This window comes from Macrosteles quadrilineatus, unplaced genomic scaffold (assembly GCF_028750875.1).
Source record: "Macrosteles quadrilineatus isolate MER2022 unplaced genomic scaffold, UCM_ALF_1.0 Scaffold_3__2_contigs__length_128488019, whole genome shotgun sequence".
Lineage (NCBI taxonomy): Eukaryota > Metazoa > Arthropoda > Insecta > Hemiptera > Cicadellidae > Macrosteles > Macrosteles quadrilineatus.
The window spans coordinates 2,656,970-2,675,306 of record NW_026542596.1 but is presented as its reverse complement, the minus strand read 5'-3'; the positions used below and the strand labels follow the sequence as shown (position 1 = coordinate 2,675,306).

Below are 18,337 nucleotides of genomic sequence, written 5' to 3'. Positions count from 1 at the left end.
ATAATCATCGTAGTATAATGCAGTATATACTGTTATTGTGAAAAAATAATTTACTAGCAATAAGAGTTTTTCACACAGGAATTAAACTATACTGTTGGTCTATTTTATAAAAATACCAACACCATAGTAGTTTTTTTTAAGTTTTAAAAGATCATATGGAACTAAAACTGTTTTATCAATTAGTCCATTTTTTTATGTTGAATGTTAACACAAAAATAAATCAGGAAATAAACCATCAGTAATTCAGCAAGCCATAACGGATTTTCCCAAAATGAATGAGTGAATATGATTAAACTAGTGGCTTGTAGGGACATAGGTCCCTAAAAAGCTCAAATGTAAAACAAATTATCGTACAGTAATATATAAACTCAGAATCAAATAACTATTTGTCAGGATAGATTTCTTTTGTACAACATATCTTTTGTGTGAAAAACAGTTTGTTGTTTGTCTTTGTTTGCTTTTGTTGATGTTATTTTCAATAAATAATTTGAATGAATCCATAGGTTTGACCCTGCTAAAGGCAGTAAGCATGTTTGTGAATAAATATTGGTTTACTTAGGTGGATTTGGTCTTTTAGTTAATGATGATATTGAAATATTGGAAATTGTCTTTGTCAGATATGAAAAGGCAAATAAAGAGGTGTTGAGATACCCTGAGTTTTTGATCAAATCCGCTAAATTAGCACCCGACCCAGTTATTATTTCTAAGTTTATGCTACTTTTGTAATGGTTTAATAAAATTAGTGTAAAGTAAAGGCATCCACTTGACCAAACTTAACCCTAGATTTGTTTCTGATCAACATTTAAAAAAACTACTATTAGCCTAGTGTAAGTTTATGTGGTGGTATTCCTTGCGATTTACTTTACATATTCTATCAAAAAAGGGCTTAATCAACCACTGATTACTTACTATTTTGTGACTGGTTAGGGTTCCATTACCCAGTAATCGAAACCAATCACAAAATTACTTTTCAGACATACTTCAGACTTACATCTTCGACATGCATATTTTTGATTAGTTTTAAGAAACAGAAATTACCTCTAAGTTTTACTGTTATGAATGGATGCTCCCTTTACTACCGTGCATGCTAGGCATTATTTGAAAACTTTTTCCTTGGAGCAACAGGCAGTACCTGGTTAAAATTCCCTACAAACAATATTGTTTTTTCCGCCCATTGGAACTTGTCATAGTACTTACTTAATGATCAAATACCTGTACGGAGGAACCTATTTCATCTTTATTCCCAGGTTGTTTTCTAAGAGTGGCCATTGAGGTTATTCCACTTCATAAAAAATATTGATTAAACCCTACAATAATTATACAATGTTAGTAAATATACAAAAAAGTGTAGAATAAATCTTTAATATATGTTTTGAAATCTCTTTAACATGTGTATTGAAATCCTAACAAAACAGAAGTTTTCCATTTAATCTTTAACCGTTTATTTTTTAGTCAATGTGGTTATTTCATGTCAAACATTCCTTCAACACACCAATAACATTCAAATCAGAAGAAACCCTTATTTATTTTTCAGCCATTCTTAGTTCAGTTCCTTTGATTTGAGCCATCTTCTATACACAAGTTTACAAATTGCTCTACAAAACAATTGATTTTAACTTTCTAAGACGTAACTAAAAAGTCTTGATTATTATAGGCAACGTTATCCCTAGTTTTATATGGTGTACATTACATTGCAGAATTGACTGGAAAATGAGTAATCGAATTGTAATATTACCCACTGGCTTAATGATATATCATGATCAGCTGTATTGAAGGAAGTTAACAAAATTCAGCAGTATTTACTGCTGTTAATGGCTTCTAATGCTATTCTTATGAAGAACATTTTACCTTATATCTCGTTTTCTGGTAACTTTATGGGAATTCTGCTATTTTTCCCGTGTCCCTGGGGTCAAGACCTTTAATTTAAGACCTCTCCCACTTTATAGCGGCTGTACCCGTGCTTTATAACGGGAAGAACAATCTGTTTCATAATCATTGAAATTGATTTAAAATAAATAATCTATCATAAAGTTTAAATGTCAACGCAAAGGTAAACATTGTGAATTTTATCATGCTTCCATGGGGACCAATAATTATTATTATTTTTTTTAAAGCTCGCCTGAAAACTTTGAACATCCAAGGGGCGTAGCCCGAGAGGAACTCAGGGTAGTGAACAGGCCTATGACATCTTTGAGCTTAATTTTGGCAGTATCGGTTTAGTATTTTAGTCGTGACAGCTGCCCAGACAGACACCACATCAATGTTATAATAGTATAGATAAATAGTAGGGATGGTCAAGTCTCAAAATTTCGGGAAATTTTAAATCTCGTTACACGAGACAAGATTTCTTTTTGGCCGAGATTTTTTTCGAGACGAGAATTAAAAAAAAAAAAAAAAAAAAAAAAATTTAAAACGCCTGCAGAAAGTCAATGCAATACCCGCAATACAGGAGCGTGTTGTAGTTGCGTTTGCGAAGGCGTTCTTATTTAATTAATTCTTCAAATGTAAATATTACTTTAATTATTTTAATAACATTTGAGAAGTTAGCAGTGTGAGGAATGTTTTATTACTATAAAAAAGTCAAAACAAGTAACTATTTTATAAAAATTAATATTTTATTTTATGATTTATTTTATTTTAGGATAAGTTGAACTCTATCCTAACTGATATCACTATGTTTCCTAATCGTAGGCATTTTTAATAAGTTAGGCGTGATTAATAAAAAAATTTTATGCTGATGTTTTTTAATAAAAGATTGTAAATATTCTTGCATATTATCATTATTTTTGTATTTAAACAGTCATCTAACAATGTTACAAAATCAGGTAAAAATTCCGAACGTGCATTTCTTGTTGTGTATGAGAAGGGAAATCCCGTCTCGAAATTTTATGAGAAATAAAAAATCTCGTCTCGTCTCGAACTAAAAATCCAATCTCGGCCATCCCTAATAAATAGATAAGTTTAAGTACATAATACATCCAGTTAACTACAAGTAAGATTGTAAAAAGAGGATAGTTTACAACTAGTATATTAATTAATAAAAATAATTTTTATTCAATCTGTTATATTTTTCTACATATTTAAAATAATGAAAAAAGGACAAGAAAATATCACATGATCTCTAAATCACATATTGGTGGTTTTACCAACATCAGCAAGTTGTATTCACAATAGCAAAATAATGATTGAGCAAAATATAATTAAATGCGATTTTCAAACATATAGGTAGTATTGCATGAAAAACCTGAGGAATAAAAGAAACCTAAATAAGCTATAAAGTATTTAAATATAACATAACATATAGGTAAGAGTGTAAAATTGAATCAATGGTATAAATTAATAATTGTAAAAAACATGTTAATATTTATAAAACCATACAATTAGTTTTGTTTGTAAGAAAAATTATGAGGCACAAAATAATGCTACCCTGTCCTATTACAAGTAAACTTCACATAGTAAACATTTGATTTATAATGATAAAACCTTTAATACAGTTTGAATTAGTTGTAATATAGTTTGCAAGCTTCTAACATATCAGAAACTACCGACAATGAATAAGCACCTTGGATCATGTTCATTTGGCTATTTAGGCGAAGGTAACAATTAATTTAATCTTTAACAACATTATTATGGTTGCATTTTTAATAAATTAAGGAGATTTTTCCTTTGTCACACATATAACCTTAAACTTGAGAAATATCCTACCATTCACACTATAAAATGAAACTGGCCTATCCATTTCTTCAATAAAAACATTCCAATTGTAATTAAGACTGAAGTACTTATGGAAACAAACAATGAGATATCAACAAGTTTTTTACATTTATAAATTAAGCTAAAATAATAGGAATGGTCCTTTCCTTTCAATAAGTTAACTTCATTCTATGGTCTACAGAATACATATTTAAGTTAATAATGTAATGGGCAGTAAAAACAATTCGGACCATACAATCCCAAAATTATCAATTCCAAATGAGGATGCTGCAGTAACTCTTGTCTGAAAAAAAGAATACACAAGAGAATGAGAAAAATAAAGTACAAGTATTACGAGTAGGAACGATAGCATGTTTGGATGTTTTTTGCAATGTTTAAACATCTGGAAAAAATATACAGCACTAACCAAAATCAAACAAGCAATTAGAGATAACATTTGGCCACTACAGTCCCAGATACTTTCTAAATCTAACATTTAACAAATAATGCAACCAATGTTTTTAGGAAGATAATGCACTAGGTTTTATGGAAATACTACACAAAAATATTGTAGTATTTCCTAGTTGAAAAGGTTGTCCTAGTTGTAGTTTTTGTAGTTGAAATAAAAAAAACTACAAAAAGTATTGAATATTATAAAAAGCAATAACATTTTCTTAAAATAAAAAGTAGTCTTATGGAAAAAATTATAATTACAATAATTATTATTCTATTTTAACAAAATTCAAGTGGTCAACTGATTTTAGCTGTCTTGTGTAGAATTTGTCCATAAATTAAATAGCCATAGAGAAGCAACAGTCACAAAAATGTAAATAGGATAAAAAAACTACAAAAAGTATTGAATAATATAAAAAGCAATAACATTTTCTTAAAGTAAAAAGTAATCTTATTGAAAAAAATAATAATTACAATAATTATTATTCTATTTTAAGGGTTTTAATGTTATTTTAGCCCTCGGAACAATTGAGACCCTTGAAAGCTCATACAAACTATTATTACAGTGGACCCCTCTTAACCAACCTCACAATAATAATTGGACTATCCGCACTCGCTCGTAAAATATTACAGTTTGTTTCAACAACTGACCTTGTTTGTAGAACAGTTCGGTTTAACCGCTACTTTCTAGGAATCAGCATTTCAGCTCCCATGCTTGGCGATGGGAACAATAAGCTAGACTCTACACAGGACGTTTCAGGCTATAAATAAACATCCTGTCTCGTAACAAAGTAGTTGCTTTTCTCTTTGATTTGTACACATGTCATGTACTGTATTATGATAAATTTGGAAAGAATCAATTTATGGTATTAAAATAAGGATTTTTATAGACTCTTGCCTACGGATATAATTTATTCAACTGAAAGTATTATTTGTTTTTACCTGTGTTGAGTTTATTTGTGCCTTTTTTATCGTTAATACTTAAGAAAAAAATGTATACATGTAGTTTATTTTGTAAATTTAACACGCACAACTTCAGAATAGTGATTATATAGTTCCAAATTAATAGGACTTCAATTTTTAAGTTTTTAGGGATTGCCGGTTTTAACCGACCTTTCGATTTATACAACCTAGGGTCGGTTAAGAGGAGGTCTACTGTAAAACACATGTTAGTGGCAATCCACAAAAGAACGCAGATCAGTTTCTAAATCTGTTAACCCTTTGAGTGCTATGGAACTTTATATCGTTGTTTACTAAAATCTTTAAGGTATAAGGAAGGTTATTTTAACAAAAAGTAGCAAAACGGACATTAGAGACTTGTATGTTCATAGGATACACTAACAACCACTTAGCTAAAACGCTAAAATATTCGCCCAATCCGATGATTCGAGTTGTATGTCTAAACCAAGGATGATGAACACCTCAATATGCCCCAGTAGTTGTAGTATATCGCTACAAACACACAGGTCACCAATTATTTGCCACACAAGACGGGAATCAAACCCGAGCAAACGAATGCCACTGGCCAAGTGACTAGCATTCTCAGCTATTTGTGCTTGGAGATAATGGAGTAAAAACTGGTATTAAAGCTGACGTCAACCATTGCTAACAGATAGCGCACCCGACAGCGCTACAATTTAGTTTTTTTCAATGCGTTACTAGGTAGCAGCAATAGTTAGTCTAAGACTATTTAGATTGGTTATATTTTTCAGCTGAACCACAACAGTGAGCATAAAAAATGGTGTTGCTGTGGCTTTACTGACAAACAGATTTTTTTCTAAAAAGGATATATTATAATAACCTTATCAAACTAAATCAAGGTTAAATTAAATTCAATATTACATTGTAAACTATATGTCTTTGGATTTCATGAGATTTTGGTTTAAAATAATGCTATCAGAACATTACAATTTATAAGAAAACTTGGAAATTTATAACGAAAAGACAGTTAAAAAAAATTAAACTGCAAATACTTAGACTCTTCTTTGTTATATATTTGTTAACCTATTATTCCAAATTAGCCAGATTAATAAAACAGTGAAAACAATACAGTTAAAATTCAACAACAGGTAATGGAATTAAAAGGCAAACAAAAAAAGTCTTACAAAATATGAATTATAGGCCTAGCAGTCAAAGGGTTAACCACAAAACCGACACAAATCAACATTTAAAAACTAGACATATTACATGCAGGTCAGCTGCATAGAATCTCTTAGCCAGTTGAATAGCATTATTCACAGACAAATCTTTGCTTGCAAGATGAAGGGGCGCAAGTACTTTCACCCCTTCATCTTGCAAGCGTCGAAAGGTATACTTTATAGGGCAAGAAGATGAAGCAAATGAAGGGTATCAACATCAGCCATTCTAAAAGCAAATTCATGTCTAATTAATTTTTACAAAATTACATCCACACCTAAGCCATTGATAGATCAAGAATTAAAATAAAATATAATTAATCGCCAACATTTTGATGATGCAAACTAAAAGAGTAATGCAGCATCTCTATCAGCAGAGTTGAAACATTACCACACTCTATGAGAGCTCCATTTAATCATGTTCGATGAAAGTCATATCAATTGTTTTGATCGGTTGTAGCTTATTGTTGCATTCTTGTCAATAGTTTGATTTATCAATTGCATAATACACACATTTTCTGACCTCGGCTTTACACTTGAACTCGGATAGAAAAGTCACTTTATACCATAGTGGTAAGATTATTACTGTTTAGACTCCACAGTGTACAAGTACAAAAACAACAATAACATAAAAACGCACAATTTTTTAATACTATAGAATCGTTTTATATAATACCTAAAAATGTAAAACAAAGTGTTAATTTTTCTTAATCTTTAAGCTTAAATGTTATTTTTACTGTGTTACATGTGTAATACAACTGTACTAAACATATTAAAAATCAGTAGGTACCACATTTGGACAGTGATTGGTCGAAAATCCTCACAACACTATCTCAACCCTCACAAGGGCGAACCTAGATCACATAACCTAAAAAGGACAGTTAAAACGGGCAACTATGTAAACATGTAAAGTCATTTTAATTTTCCCTTAAAGTAAAAAGCAATACAGTACCTGAATAGATATAATTCTATATTATTATTGCAATAATTATGGGAATGAACGTCTCTATATTCCTAGAAAACGTTTGTTAAATCAACCAGTTTTAAAATTCAGGGAGGAAAAATAAATTTATAACTTTGCCCAAACAGAAGCAGTTAATTCGAACTACCGTTGGTTAATTGATCCAGGGTCGGTGGAGAGAGTGCCTCCTGTCAAAGAAATCGTTTTGTCAGAAAATAAAACACCAAATCACAAACACTTGGATCGTTAGTACAAAAAGACAAATATTTTATACATTTACGAACAAATCACAAACAAAGCACATAGCCAGGGTCACTTAGGGGGCTCCAGCAACTCCCAAAATATTTAAGAAGTTATTTGCAGTTTATAAATCAACAGAAATAAACCAATTTTACATTCCCTCAGCAATCAAGTTAAGATTTCCCTTCAGTTATTAGGTACGGTAGTAGCTCGTCTGAATTGCAATCCTGGCTATGCACCTATTACAAACTCATTTCAATCATGGTAACATTAACAATGATACAAAACTTACAGTAGAGGTCTGCTCTTTCCTCCTATTGAACAAATACGAATAACGATTGCACATTTCATCCCAATTTACTGAAATAAGCAAACATGGAATGAGATAAAAGTAACGGTATGTGCTAGTACTGTTTAAAGAATGGAAGAAAAAGTAGATGTTGATATTTTTCTCACTTTGCTATTCAATTAATATAAATCTATATCTTCCTCAGACAGAAAGACTAGCAACTATTAATGACACATTTTGTACTGTACAATAAATGTTCAAAACAACAAAAATAGTCTTCAGTCTTTTGTGAGATTCGTTGGTTTATGGTAAAATAAAGTGTATAAAATATTATATTTTAATTAAGTTCTTTAAGTAATGAAATACAAACCTTATTTAATCTCGGATATTGATTGTATAAGGTAACCAAATTATGTAAAAGAAACACAAAAGTATCTGTGCATACTACTGACATTTTAGAACAACATTTGTGGGCCTATGCTGGCTATATGTGGTAGAAACAAAATAATCTAGGAATGTACAATCTCGTCAAACTAAAAGTCTATTAACTCAGGCTGTTTACCTTTTTGGCTCAGAAATGGTAACACGAATAACCCCATTAAGTTTAAGAAATACGAATTCCAGTAAAATATCTATTTCATTGAACATAAAAAGTCTGGATGATGCGACAAAAGTATGAATTCCACATATAGATATTAGGTACAAAATCGGTTTTGAGCTGAAACTCGATCTGAATGCCATCACCAGCATGGGCCAACAAAATGGTGACAATGTGCAAGAGGCCCCGATAGACAGAACAAGATACTTACAGTAACTATATAATTTTCAGCATAAAAGCAGCTCCTATGAAACAAGGCATAGCTCTATAAAATGTATTATCCTACAAAGAAACCACAAGTAAAACTGTTCCAAAAAACAAAACAGTAATCTTTTTGAGATCCAAAGTCTAATAAAACTTCATTACTCAACAGATAGTTTGTTTTTGTTTGCCAACCACAATTATAACTTTGTCTTAATTTATAGTCCACCCAGTTACAGAAATATTGTTTTTTAAATTAGCCTGTAAAATGTTTGATAAAGTTAAAGGTATAGTTTTGGAAACTTTAAGGATGTATTTATAGAGGTTAGAGGTTGTCAGTTTTAAGTTTTCGATACCAGTAAGTGGCTCTTTTCCTCCTCGTCCAATAGATAACTCCGAAGGCAAGCAGCACGATGATTAGCACAACCAGAACTACCAACACTGAAACAAAAAAAAAAAAAAAACTGAGTCAATATCAGCAAAATAATATTTTCCTTACCTAAACTAAAAAAGACCCGGTATGGATCATAAACATAAACAAATGACGATTTTGCCTGAAGCTAAACATTATTTAACATTGTTTTCACCACACTATGATGTTTATGGCTGTATTACATACGTTAATTGGTGGCTGAAAGTTACGTTTTGCTGGCGATGCCAGCTGTCATCGTAAATTGGGGACCGAGCAGGTTTTTACAGGCCGGGGCCGCAAAATCAGCTGTCCGCTTACTTACTTAAACATGAATGCATTTTAAATACACAATCAAAATACATAGCATTGCAATAGTATTGTGTTATTGTCACCGTTGCCTAGCAACTATTTATTTTTATTTTTGCTGATTCCTCAAATTATTTCTTCACATAACCTTAAAGTTGTAGTTGTGTTGACTATCAGTGTGCATTATTATAGTGGTGAATAGTGGTAATAGGGTATAGTGTGGTGAAAAATAGCGTTCGTACCACGGACCAAAATGGTTTTGCCGGCTCGAGATAGTTTTTAAGTTCGAGACGAGCCCTTGGTACGAAATATACTATTAAATGGAACTGTCTAAGCCATATGTTAATGCAATTAACATGCCAAATTCTATGTTTTATACAAGTACTATAAACAAAGGGATTGGGTTATGTAAATCAATGTGGGAACCATCAATCAAACATATAAACATATGTCGCGTATTAAAACAAACGGGAAACCCCTACTTACTTAATATTCGTCAATTTGATGAAGAAATTAGGTTTTGCCTGGAAAAATTGAATTTAAGTATTGAATTTATCGAATCAAAACCCAAGATACTGCGAGAAACCTTACGAGACTTAGAGTATCAAAATTGGTGTAAACTTCCATACAAAGGGAATGGGGTGGTTCTTTTCAAAGAATGTAATAAGATCAATAAAAATTTGGCTAGAGGTTGTGGCCTCACAGAAGCTGAGTTCAAACAATACTTATTCCTCTTAGAAGTCTTCATGGGAGATACAGGGACGGGAACCAGTGCAGGCATTGTCCTGTATCTGAGAAATTTATTCTTGAAACTCTTGCCCACGTCTTTGGAAAGTGCCCATTTAGTAGTCTTCTACGGAATACCCGCCACCATACGATCAGAAAAATCATAGCTGATCAATTCAGAAAGAAAAGTTACGAGGTCTATGAAGAAGTCACGGCTATAGAAGAGGAGGGCTCTGTGAGGCGGAGTGACATCATTGTTATAGACAAGGGGAAAGATTTCGGTCTCATTATAGACCCAACAGTTCGTCTTGAAACAAATGAAAATCAGCCACAGGAAGTCCATGAAGAAAAAGTAAATATTTATAAGAAAACAATCCCCTATTATTCGAAAAAGTAAATCGGTCCCGGGTCTAGGTCTTACCATGAGACCTACGGTAATAATAGCTTATTCCCTATATGAGAAATTCACTACAACTGAATTATTTAATTGAGTAACACTAAGTATTAGAAAGCTGTATAAACCAAAAAAGTTTAATGTGACAAGAATTGCCATAACAGATCAAATATTTACCCAACAAGAGATTTGGGGTGTCAGGTCTGCTAATCGAGCGGTGCAAACAAAAAAGTAAACAAATAATCTTTTTTCTAAATTAAATAGGAATTTGAAAAATATTAATAATCAATGCAATACTTCATCATACGAGTACCTAACTTCAAAGTATAATAATAGTAACAATATAACAGTTCTTACATCTTTAATGTAAAAAGCAAAAAGTTATTTAGCTTCAGTAAATAAAATGTCATAAAACGGTACAGTAAAAGATTGTTTTAAAGCATCATTTGAAGGCCTGACAAATGGTGAAGTGTTGCGGTTAGTAGCAATTGCAATCCATTGTTATACAACCCATAGAACAATTGATATTGTCATGCAGGTATTACCAAATGTAATTCCGTCACCAGCTAAAATCTTTAACAGACTCAGCCGACCAACAAAACCAATCAGCATCTTGCATCCTTTCACTATCGACGATCCTGCAAGATTAAGGATAGGTAGATATTATATAGAGTTTTACTTTGGGAGGTATAGTAAAATGAAACACGTTAGTTATAAATAAAAATTTTAAATACCTGCTGTAGGTACTTTCGGTGATTCAAAGTTGCTAATGAGCTAAAAAATGAACCTTTAGGTTCGAAACCTTGGTCACAGATTAATAAACGGATCACAAACAATACAGCAGGTATTTAACCTTTTGATTTGTAAAAAAATGTGATGCTGAGGCTAACATGTTAACAGATTAGTTGCCTATGGGGTGGAAGCAATGAATATACAGAAATGGTTATGGAAAGTAATTAATACAAGCTGAAGAGTTGGGATTTTTTTAGGGTACTAAGAGGTAAAAGTAGAGGTAAAGAGGAGAGTGGAGGGATCAGAAGTACAGTGCTTGAGGACAGTTTAAAGTGATTGTAGAAAAGGACATGTGCGAATAATGCGAGAACAAAGAGTTCTGGGTTATTGGTAGAAGACAATGAGGGAGACCTAGATAAGACTTTTAGCGTCTTTTACAGAAGATAGCATTTATGAGATGAAGAGGGGTGTGGATAAAATAGGAGTAAGATTAAAGATGGTGGAGAAAAGGAAATGTGAAGGTATACAAGATAATGGAGAGGTCTTTCTCTGGTAATATCCATATCAAAACAATATCTATGTATTTAATTTATATTCTATTTAGAAAGAATTAGAGTAAAATAGGTATAATTGAAAAATAAACAAATATTGCCATAAATATAAATCTCAAGGAAAATTGGGTTTTTCAAAATTACAAATTTCCAGGTCAAACTTACCAAACAAAAATATTTTTAAAACCCTTCCGTCACATCAAACCTGCAGACTAAATAAAATTCTATTAGCCTGATTAGATTTTCACTATAATATTTCCTTAATGACACACTTATGACATACTATCTTCTTTATTATAACGAGCTGGTGGCCCGTCCTACGTACGGGAATCGAGTTGTCAACTAAAACGGAATAATTCAGAACATCTAGTTTACATGCATAGACACAAATGCTGGCAGTTTTGATGGGGTAGATCACCTTATAAACAAATGTAACGTGACCACCTATTTATTACATTCGAATATAGACCTAAAATATGGCGATATGTTTTTTAAATCAGATAATTTTACCCTAAAACAGCATTTGTGTCGATTTGAAAAATCTTGAAGTGGGATTGGCGACCGATTCACACTGGTTTTGAGAGTAGCTACATGCCACCTCAAATTGCATACTGTAGGCCTACTACAGTACTTATGTACTTACCGTACCTTATTTTACCTCCGTGACCACTGAAACTTTTATGAGGATTCTCTTCTATGACCTGCCTCTTCAAAATTTAGATTCCAGTCTGAGGATGCATTTCATAACTTGATATTTCCCGTCTATCGTGTGGTACTCCTTGGAATACACTTTTTTAAAGTTTATGCACAGCCTGTCCATCCAAGCTTTACCTACTTCTGGAAAGCATCCCTAAATTTGGGTGTTAACACATTTCTCTTAGCTCTCTGTTCTTTTTTATTTCGACCTCCGGACCGTTATCTTGAACTGGTCTGTATATTTTCTCTGCACTTTATTATCTAACCCATCATTAAGGTTTTTCGGTTCTTTGGTCAGTGCCCAAGTTTCTGAATCATCAGTACTACGGGGATAGTTGGTATGGTATGAGTCGACTTTGGTTTCTGCTGCACCCTGCAGTTTATTTAACAGTTTTATAGAGACCTACTACACCGATTGACGCTTTCATTACTAACCAAAATTTTAGTATGCCGACATACTCACATTCAAACATACAGAAAAATAAGTATCAACACGTAAACCGCTTATATCTAAAACAATTAAGTGATAAACTGCTGATAAAATATTTCCCAAATATGAGTTGAAATTTGCAATGCATAAACTAAATACTTACACAGATTGCATTTACGACAAAACTTGATTAAACGCAAGGGTTTGAGATGTTTAGTTCAAAATAACACATTTCCTGATAACGCAGATACTTCACGGTAAGGGAAAACTACCTACATTTTAAAGTGAAATAGCAGTGTTGGGGAAGCTACTTTTAAAATGTAGCTAGCTACAACTACTGCTACATTTCCAAAAAAGTAGCTTAGCTACAGCTACAGCTACAGTTCCGAAAAAGTAGCTAGCTACAACTACAGCTACAATGAAATGTAGCTACAGCTACAATTTTAGCTACTTTTCCAAAGACGTTACTTTTTATTCCACGCACATTAGGTAAATGTAAAATTAATTGCAACAACATTTTTATTGAACAAACATTTAAACAAGAAATGTCAGTATTGTATCTAACATTACTTGGAAAACAAATTATTCCTAGATTTGATTTAATTTGTCGGCATTATAAAACTAACATTACAACAACAGCATCAAATAATTGGGTGTCCCATCATATTTAGTACTTATTTTTAAATATTGCATAAGCATCTTATATGTAAATTTCATTAAGTTCAAAGGACATACAACCAAACTATATTTTAAAAGCTCATTTTATTTCTTTAATATAGATTTATTTATAGATGTCTTATATCAACAATTAAGACCACTTAAACTGTAAAACGATTATTTAAAAATACTTTTTTGTATTACAGAGCATAGCCTATTGAAATTGGAGTTTATTACCTTTCTTTACTTTTAATGTTAAAAACGACATTGCTATAACTTTTAACCATAGTGATAAGTTACTTGTTCTCTATGAATAACACTTTTCAATGTCAAGAAATCGTCCTTTATTGTCATTATGCATAGGGCAAGTGCTTCAACCTAGTTGGTACAGAAAACAGTATTCAGCAACTTATCCTGAAATCGGCTTTTAATTTAAATATGTTGAAATTTGTAAAGTAAAAATAACATGTAGGCCTACTTGGCTATGTAACAAGTTGGCTATAGTAGCTTTGTTCTTGCAAGGACTAAACAGATATATTCCTAATAATTGAACTTGGTATTCGTTTTAAGCCCTAGCATAGCCTAGGAATAGTCCAATACAAAAGCTGTTAGCAGGAGCAAACTATGCTATTTTTTAAATGTAAGTTTCATGTCATATGGAGATTTTTTTGTTACAATTATCATGTAGTCTAGGCATATCTTAAATCTCATCAGGTAATTTCCTCTTTGTTAATTTAGTAAACCTTAGAAAAATCTTTGTAATCTAACCAAGGAGGGCTTGTGATGATGAACCACAATCAACGGCTGAAGCAAAGGTTGATAGACCAGCTTTCTCATTATTTTAAGGTTAAGTGTTGGTTTTCATTAAAACCCTAGTTAAAACACTATCAATATAACAAAGAAACTAAATTGATTACTAATTTCCCTGTCAATCACTTGCAAGCGTTCAATAGCTTGTATTGTCACTGGTACCGGTAACGTTTAAACGTCGTCTGCATGTAGCGATTTTATTTTATCTGACAGTAATCATAGAGTAGTAAATTAAGGAAACGAGAGCTAAAACTGTGGATAACACTCATTAAATGGTCTCCATGTCCACACAACGTTGTAATAGGGAATGAAACGGCTGCAACCAGCTGTATGAAGCCAAGAAAGTAGGCCTAATTGTTTTGAAAATCTCAGTCTCAGTTTGAAAGATGTTGTTTCACGTAAGGTTGAGGTTATGGTAAAAATCACTATCTCAAACAATGTAAATGTAGCGAGAAAAGTAGCTAAAATTCCGCTACAACTACTTTAAAAATGTAGCTAGCTACAGCTAAAGCTACAAAATTTTAAAAGTAGCGACGCTACAGCTAACGCTACAAAAAAAGTAGCGCGCTACTGTAGCGTCGCTACTTGTAGCGCGCTACTTCCCAACACTGTGAAATAGTATGTAAGCAAAAACCAACGAAAAATATTTTTGTAAACAAACAACTCGTAACATAAACATTTCAATGACAGTTATAAACCAGCTGTTAGTTAAACCAGCATTGAAAATACTTTAAATTGCTAGCGTCGGCTGCTAGGCTTTTTAAAAATTAAAACTTCATTTCTAAAAAAACTGAAACCCTAAACTAAAATTATGGCTTCGACATTCCCTAGTTCTCAAAATTATCTTTCTTTCAACACAAAAATCATGAAAATCCGTCAAGTGGTTGATTCAGAATCGTGAAATAAAAAAAACCTGTTTCGTTTTAATATTATAGATATATATTTAAATAGCATTACTTTTAAGGAGTGCTTAGGTTTGATGCTAAAGGGAAGGTATTAAAGCGTGTTTTTTGATGAAATACTTTTAGCTTAGTATAAACCACCCAAAGATTGAAAAATTCTACTTTAGGTCAATCATCTATACATTAATTACGTAAGTCAATTCTTGGTGTCAAAATTGTGGGCGACTGGGAAGTCGTAGAACGACGGAAGAGGGCTCAAATTAAAGGTCCCAATCCCGTGACGGTGGGAAAGGTAGTGAAATTCCAAACATTTTAACACAAAATTAGATATATTGTAAAGTTCTCTACATAAGAATTGCTTTAGAAGCCATTCACTGCTGATTTTTGTTTACTTCAATACAGCTGATCGTGACATGATTTAACATCAAGCAAGTAAGCAATATCACATTTTGAATTACTCATTTGCCAGTCAATTCTGCAATGTACTGTATACTATATAAAACTTGGCATAACATTTCCTATAATAATTAAGACTGTTTAGTAACGTAGGCTATTCGAAAGTTTAAATCAATTGTTTTACTGTGCATTTGCAAACTTGTGTGTTTTTAAGTAAACTAGTGGCTTGTAGGGACATAAGCCCCTAAAAAGCTCAAATGTAAAACAACTTTTTGCAATACCGGTATTTAAACAAACTCAGAATAACATTATCTATGTGTCAGAATAGGCATCCCTACACCATATCTTTTGTGTAAAAACCAGTTTGTTGTTCTTCTTTGTTTGCTTTTGTTTATGTCATTTTCAATAAATAATTTGAATCACTCCAGTGGTTTAACATGAAAAGGCAGCAAACATATCATTGTTTGTGAATAAATACTGGTTTACTAAGGTAGCTTTGGTCTTGTGGTTAATGAGAATAAATAAAAGGTTCCCTGTTTGGAATTTTAAAAATTCATTGGAGGTTCGCCTTCAGATGAATTGAAGACGCCTGCAATTTCATCTGCAGTAGGCTTATTATACCTACGACGATCCATATTTATTCTGTCTACAAACCTAAGTTCTAATTCACTGTCACATTGTACAACCATTTCTTCCGAAGCTCTTTTGTAAATTTGTGCAAATGGATTTTCTAATAGAATTTCAGCTGGTTTTGACAATATTTCAGGTTTTAAGTCACTATTTTCTCGACGCCTTTGACGAATTTCTGTTGCTGTTGATGTGTCAATAATGTACAATTGGCCATACACGGGGTCTTCATCATGTTGAGGCAGCAAATCTGAGATTGAACGATAAATCTGTCCTTGAATTTTGAAACAGTATGGTCCTTTTCCTGGAATATCTTTCTCACTGGCTGAAAAATAAGCAAAAGCCATCGCACTGTTGCATTGTCGAATGAATTTATACAGTTGTGGGCTCTCTTCAAACAAACAAGTTCTACATTAGTTTTTGACTGAGGAAGGTTAATAAGTCCGTTATGGCAACATGTCATAAAATGATTATTTGTTAGTTCTTCTCTAAAATGAAGAGCACTACATTGAATGCACTCTTGGTCCAGTAATCCTGCATCATGGATCTTTACATTTCTCTCGTCTACCATGGGTCTCCTAAAAAGGGGTTGTAACATATCTTGATTAAGTTCGTCATTATCTACTCTTGCTCTCCTACGCGCACTGCCATTCCTATGAACAGTTCCCCGCCTTTGTGGTATTCCCCTGGCGTTCATATTAATTACAGTACTTATAATGAAAAGAATATATATCCAGCAGCCTACATACCAAAACATCTTGAATCCCTGGTGATTTTATAAAAGTATGATCGAATATGATTACTCTACGTTGTATATTCACTGCATTAAATAAAGATAAAACTCAAAAAATTGTTTTTCGCCTTAGACCGTGTGAATTAAATATGTTGGATGGCTATGTAGACAACGTGAAATTTCTTGGTATTTATCTGGATAAGACTCTTTCCTGGGGACCTCATATTGATTACATAAGTTCTAAGCTTTCAAGGGTAATTTGTCTTATGACTAAACTAATACATTGTATAGATCAAAATTATATTAAAACAGCCTACTTTGCTTATTTTCAATCCATTTTTAGATACAATATTATATTTTACGGCAATTGCAGTAGGATAGAGGAAATTCTAGTCTTACAAAAGAAGTTGGTTAGAATTATATCCTATGAACCCCAACAGGAACACTGTAAACCCCTGTTCATTCAGCTACAAATTCCAACAGTGATTAACATTTATTTATTTGACTCTGTATCATACGTTCTAAAAAATCCCAACTTAATCAAACAAATTTCTCATGTTCATTATACTAGGAATAAAAGCGTTGCTGCCATAGATTTTTTCAGACTGTCTAAAACTCTTAAAAGCCATATTGTAATCTCACTAAAAATATACAACAAACTAATACATTTAATACAAAAATATCCTGAAAACACTTTTAAAACAAAATTCTACAGATGGCTTTTGAACAACCCATTCTATTCTCTAAATGAATTTTTTGAAATGTCTGGTATTAATTTTTAAGTAGAGTTAAGAGTTTGCGAATTGACCAAATTATTTACTGTTGGATTTTGTTGGTTATGCGGTTTAATCACTTCCATTATTTTCAATGCCACAAATTTTTCTTAAGATTAAGATTACCTATTCAATTGTAATATTTAAAATGTGTATTGTAAAGTGTCTCATTTTATGTAGTTAGCTATATTGTATCTTACTGTATTTATTAACTGACTATGTTATAAACCTTAGCAGTTGTATGACTTTGTCAATAATTTGTGAAAATTCTAAGGACAATAAACACATTTCATTCATTTCATTTCACTAAAAAAATTTACTTACGAAGGAATGCAAATACACCATTTTAGAACCAATAACATTTATAGGTTATTTTAGTTGTATATATTTACACAACCTTAACCTTAAAATGTGTAGAAATATAAAGAAAACAACATCATTTAAAATAAACTTGAACATATGATTTAAAAATAAAAACAAAACAGAAGTTAGATTTAATTTGGACTCTTTGATTATTTATACAGAATATTTATTCTATGTCGTTTATTCCTTTAACACGACAATAACGTAAAAGCATGAAAAAATGAAACTTGAGTATATGATTTAAATATAAACAAATCAT

At 31.9% G+C, this 18,337-nt stretch overlaps 1 protein-coding gene across 1 annotated transcript in view; it reads right to left on the bottom strand.

Moving 5' to 3' along the window:
* LOC128988438 (uncharacterized) overlaps nt 1-18,337 on the bottom strand; it is a 50,959-nt gene that overhangs the window by 19,977 nt on the left and 12,645 nt on the right. Inside the window, exons 8-9 of the mRNA XM_054409715.1 lie at nt 10,954-11,046; nt 8,899-9,011 (exon numbers count right to left, since the gene is read on the bottom strand). Coding sequence (XP_054265690.1) covers nt 8,899-9,011; nt 10,954-11,046 — 206 coding nt within the window. The remainder of the gene's footprint in view (nt 1-8,898; nt 9,012-10,953; nt 11,047-18,337) is intronic.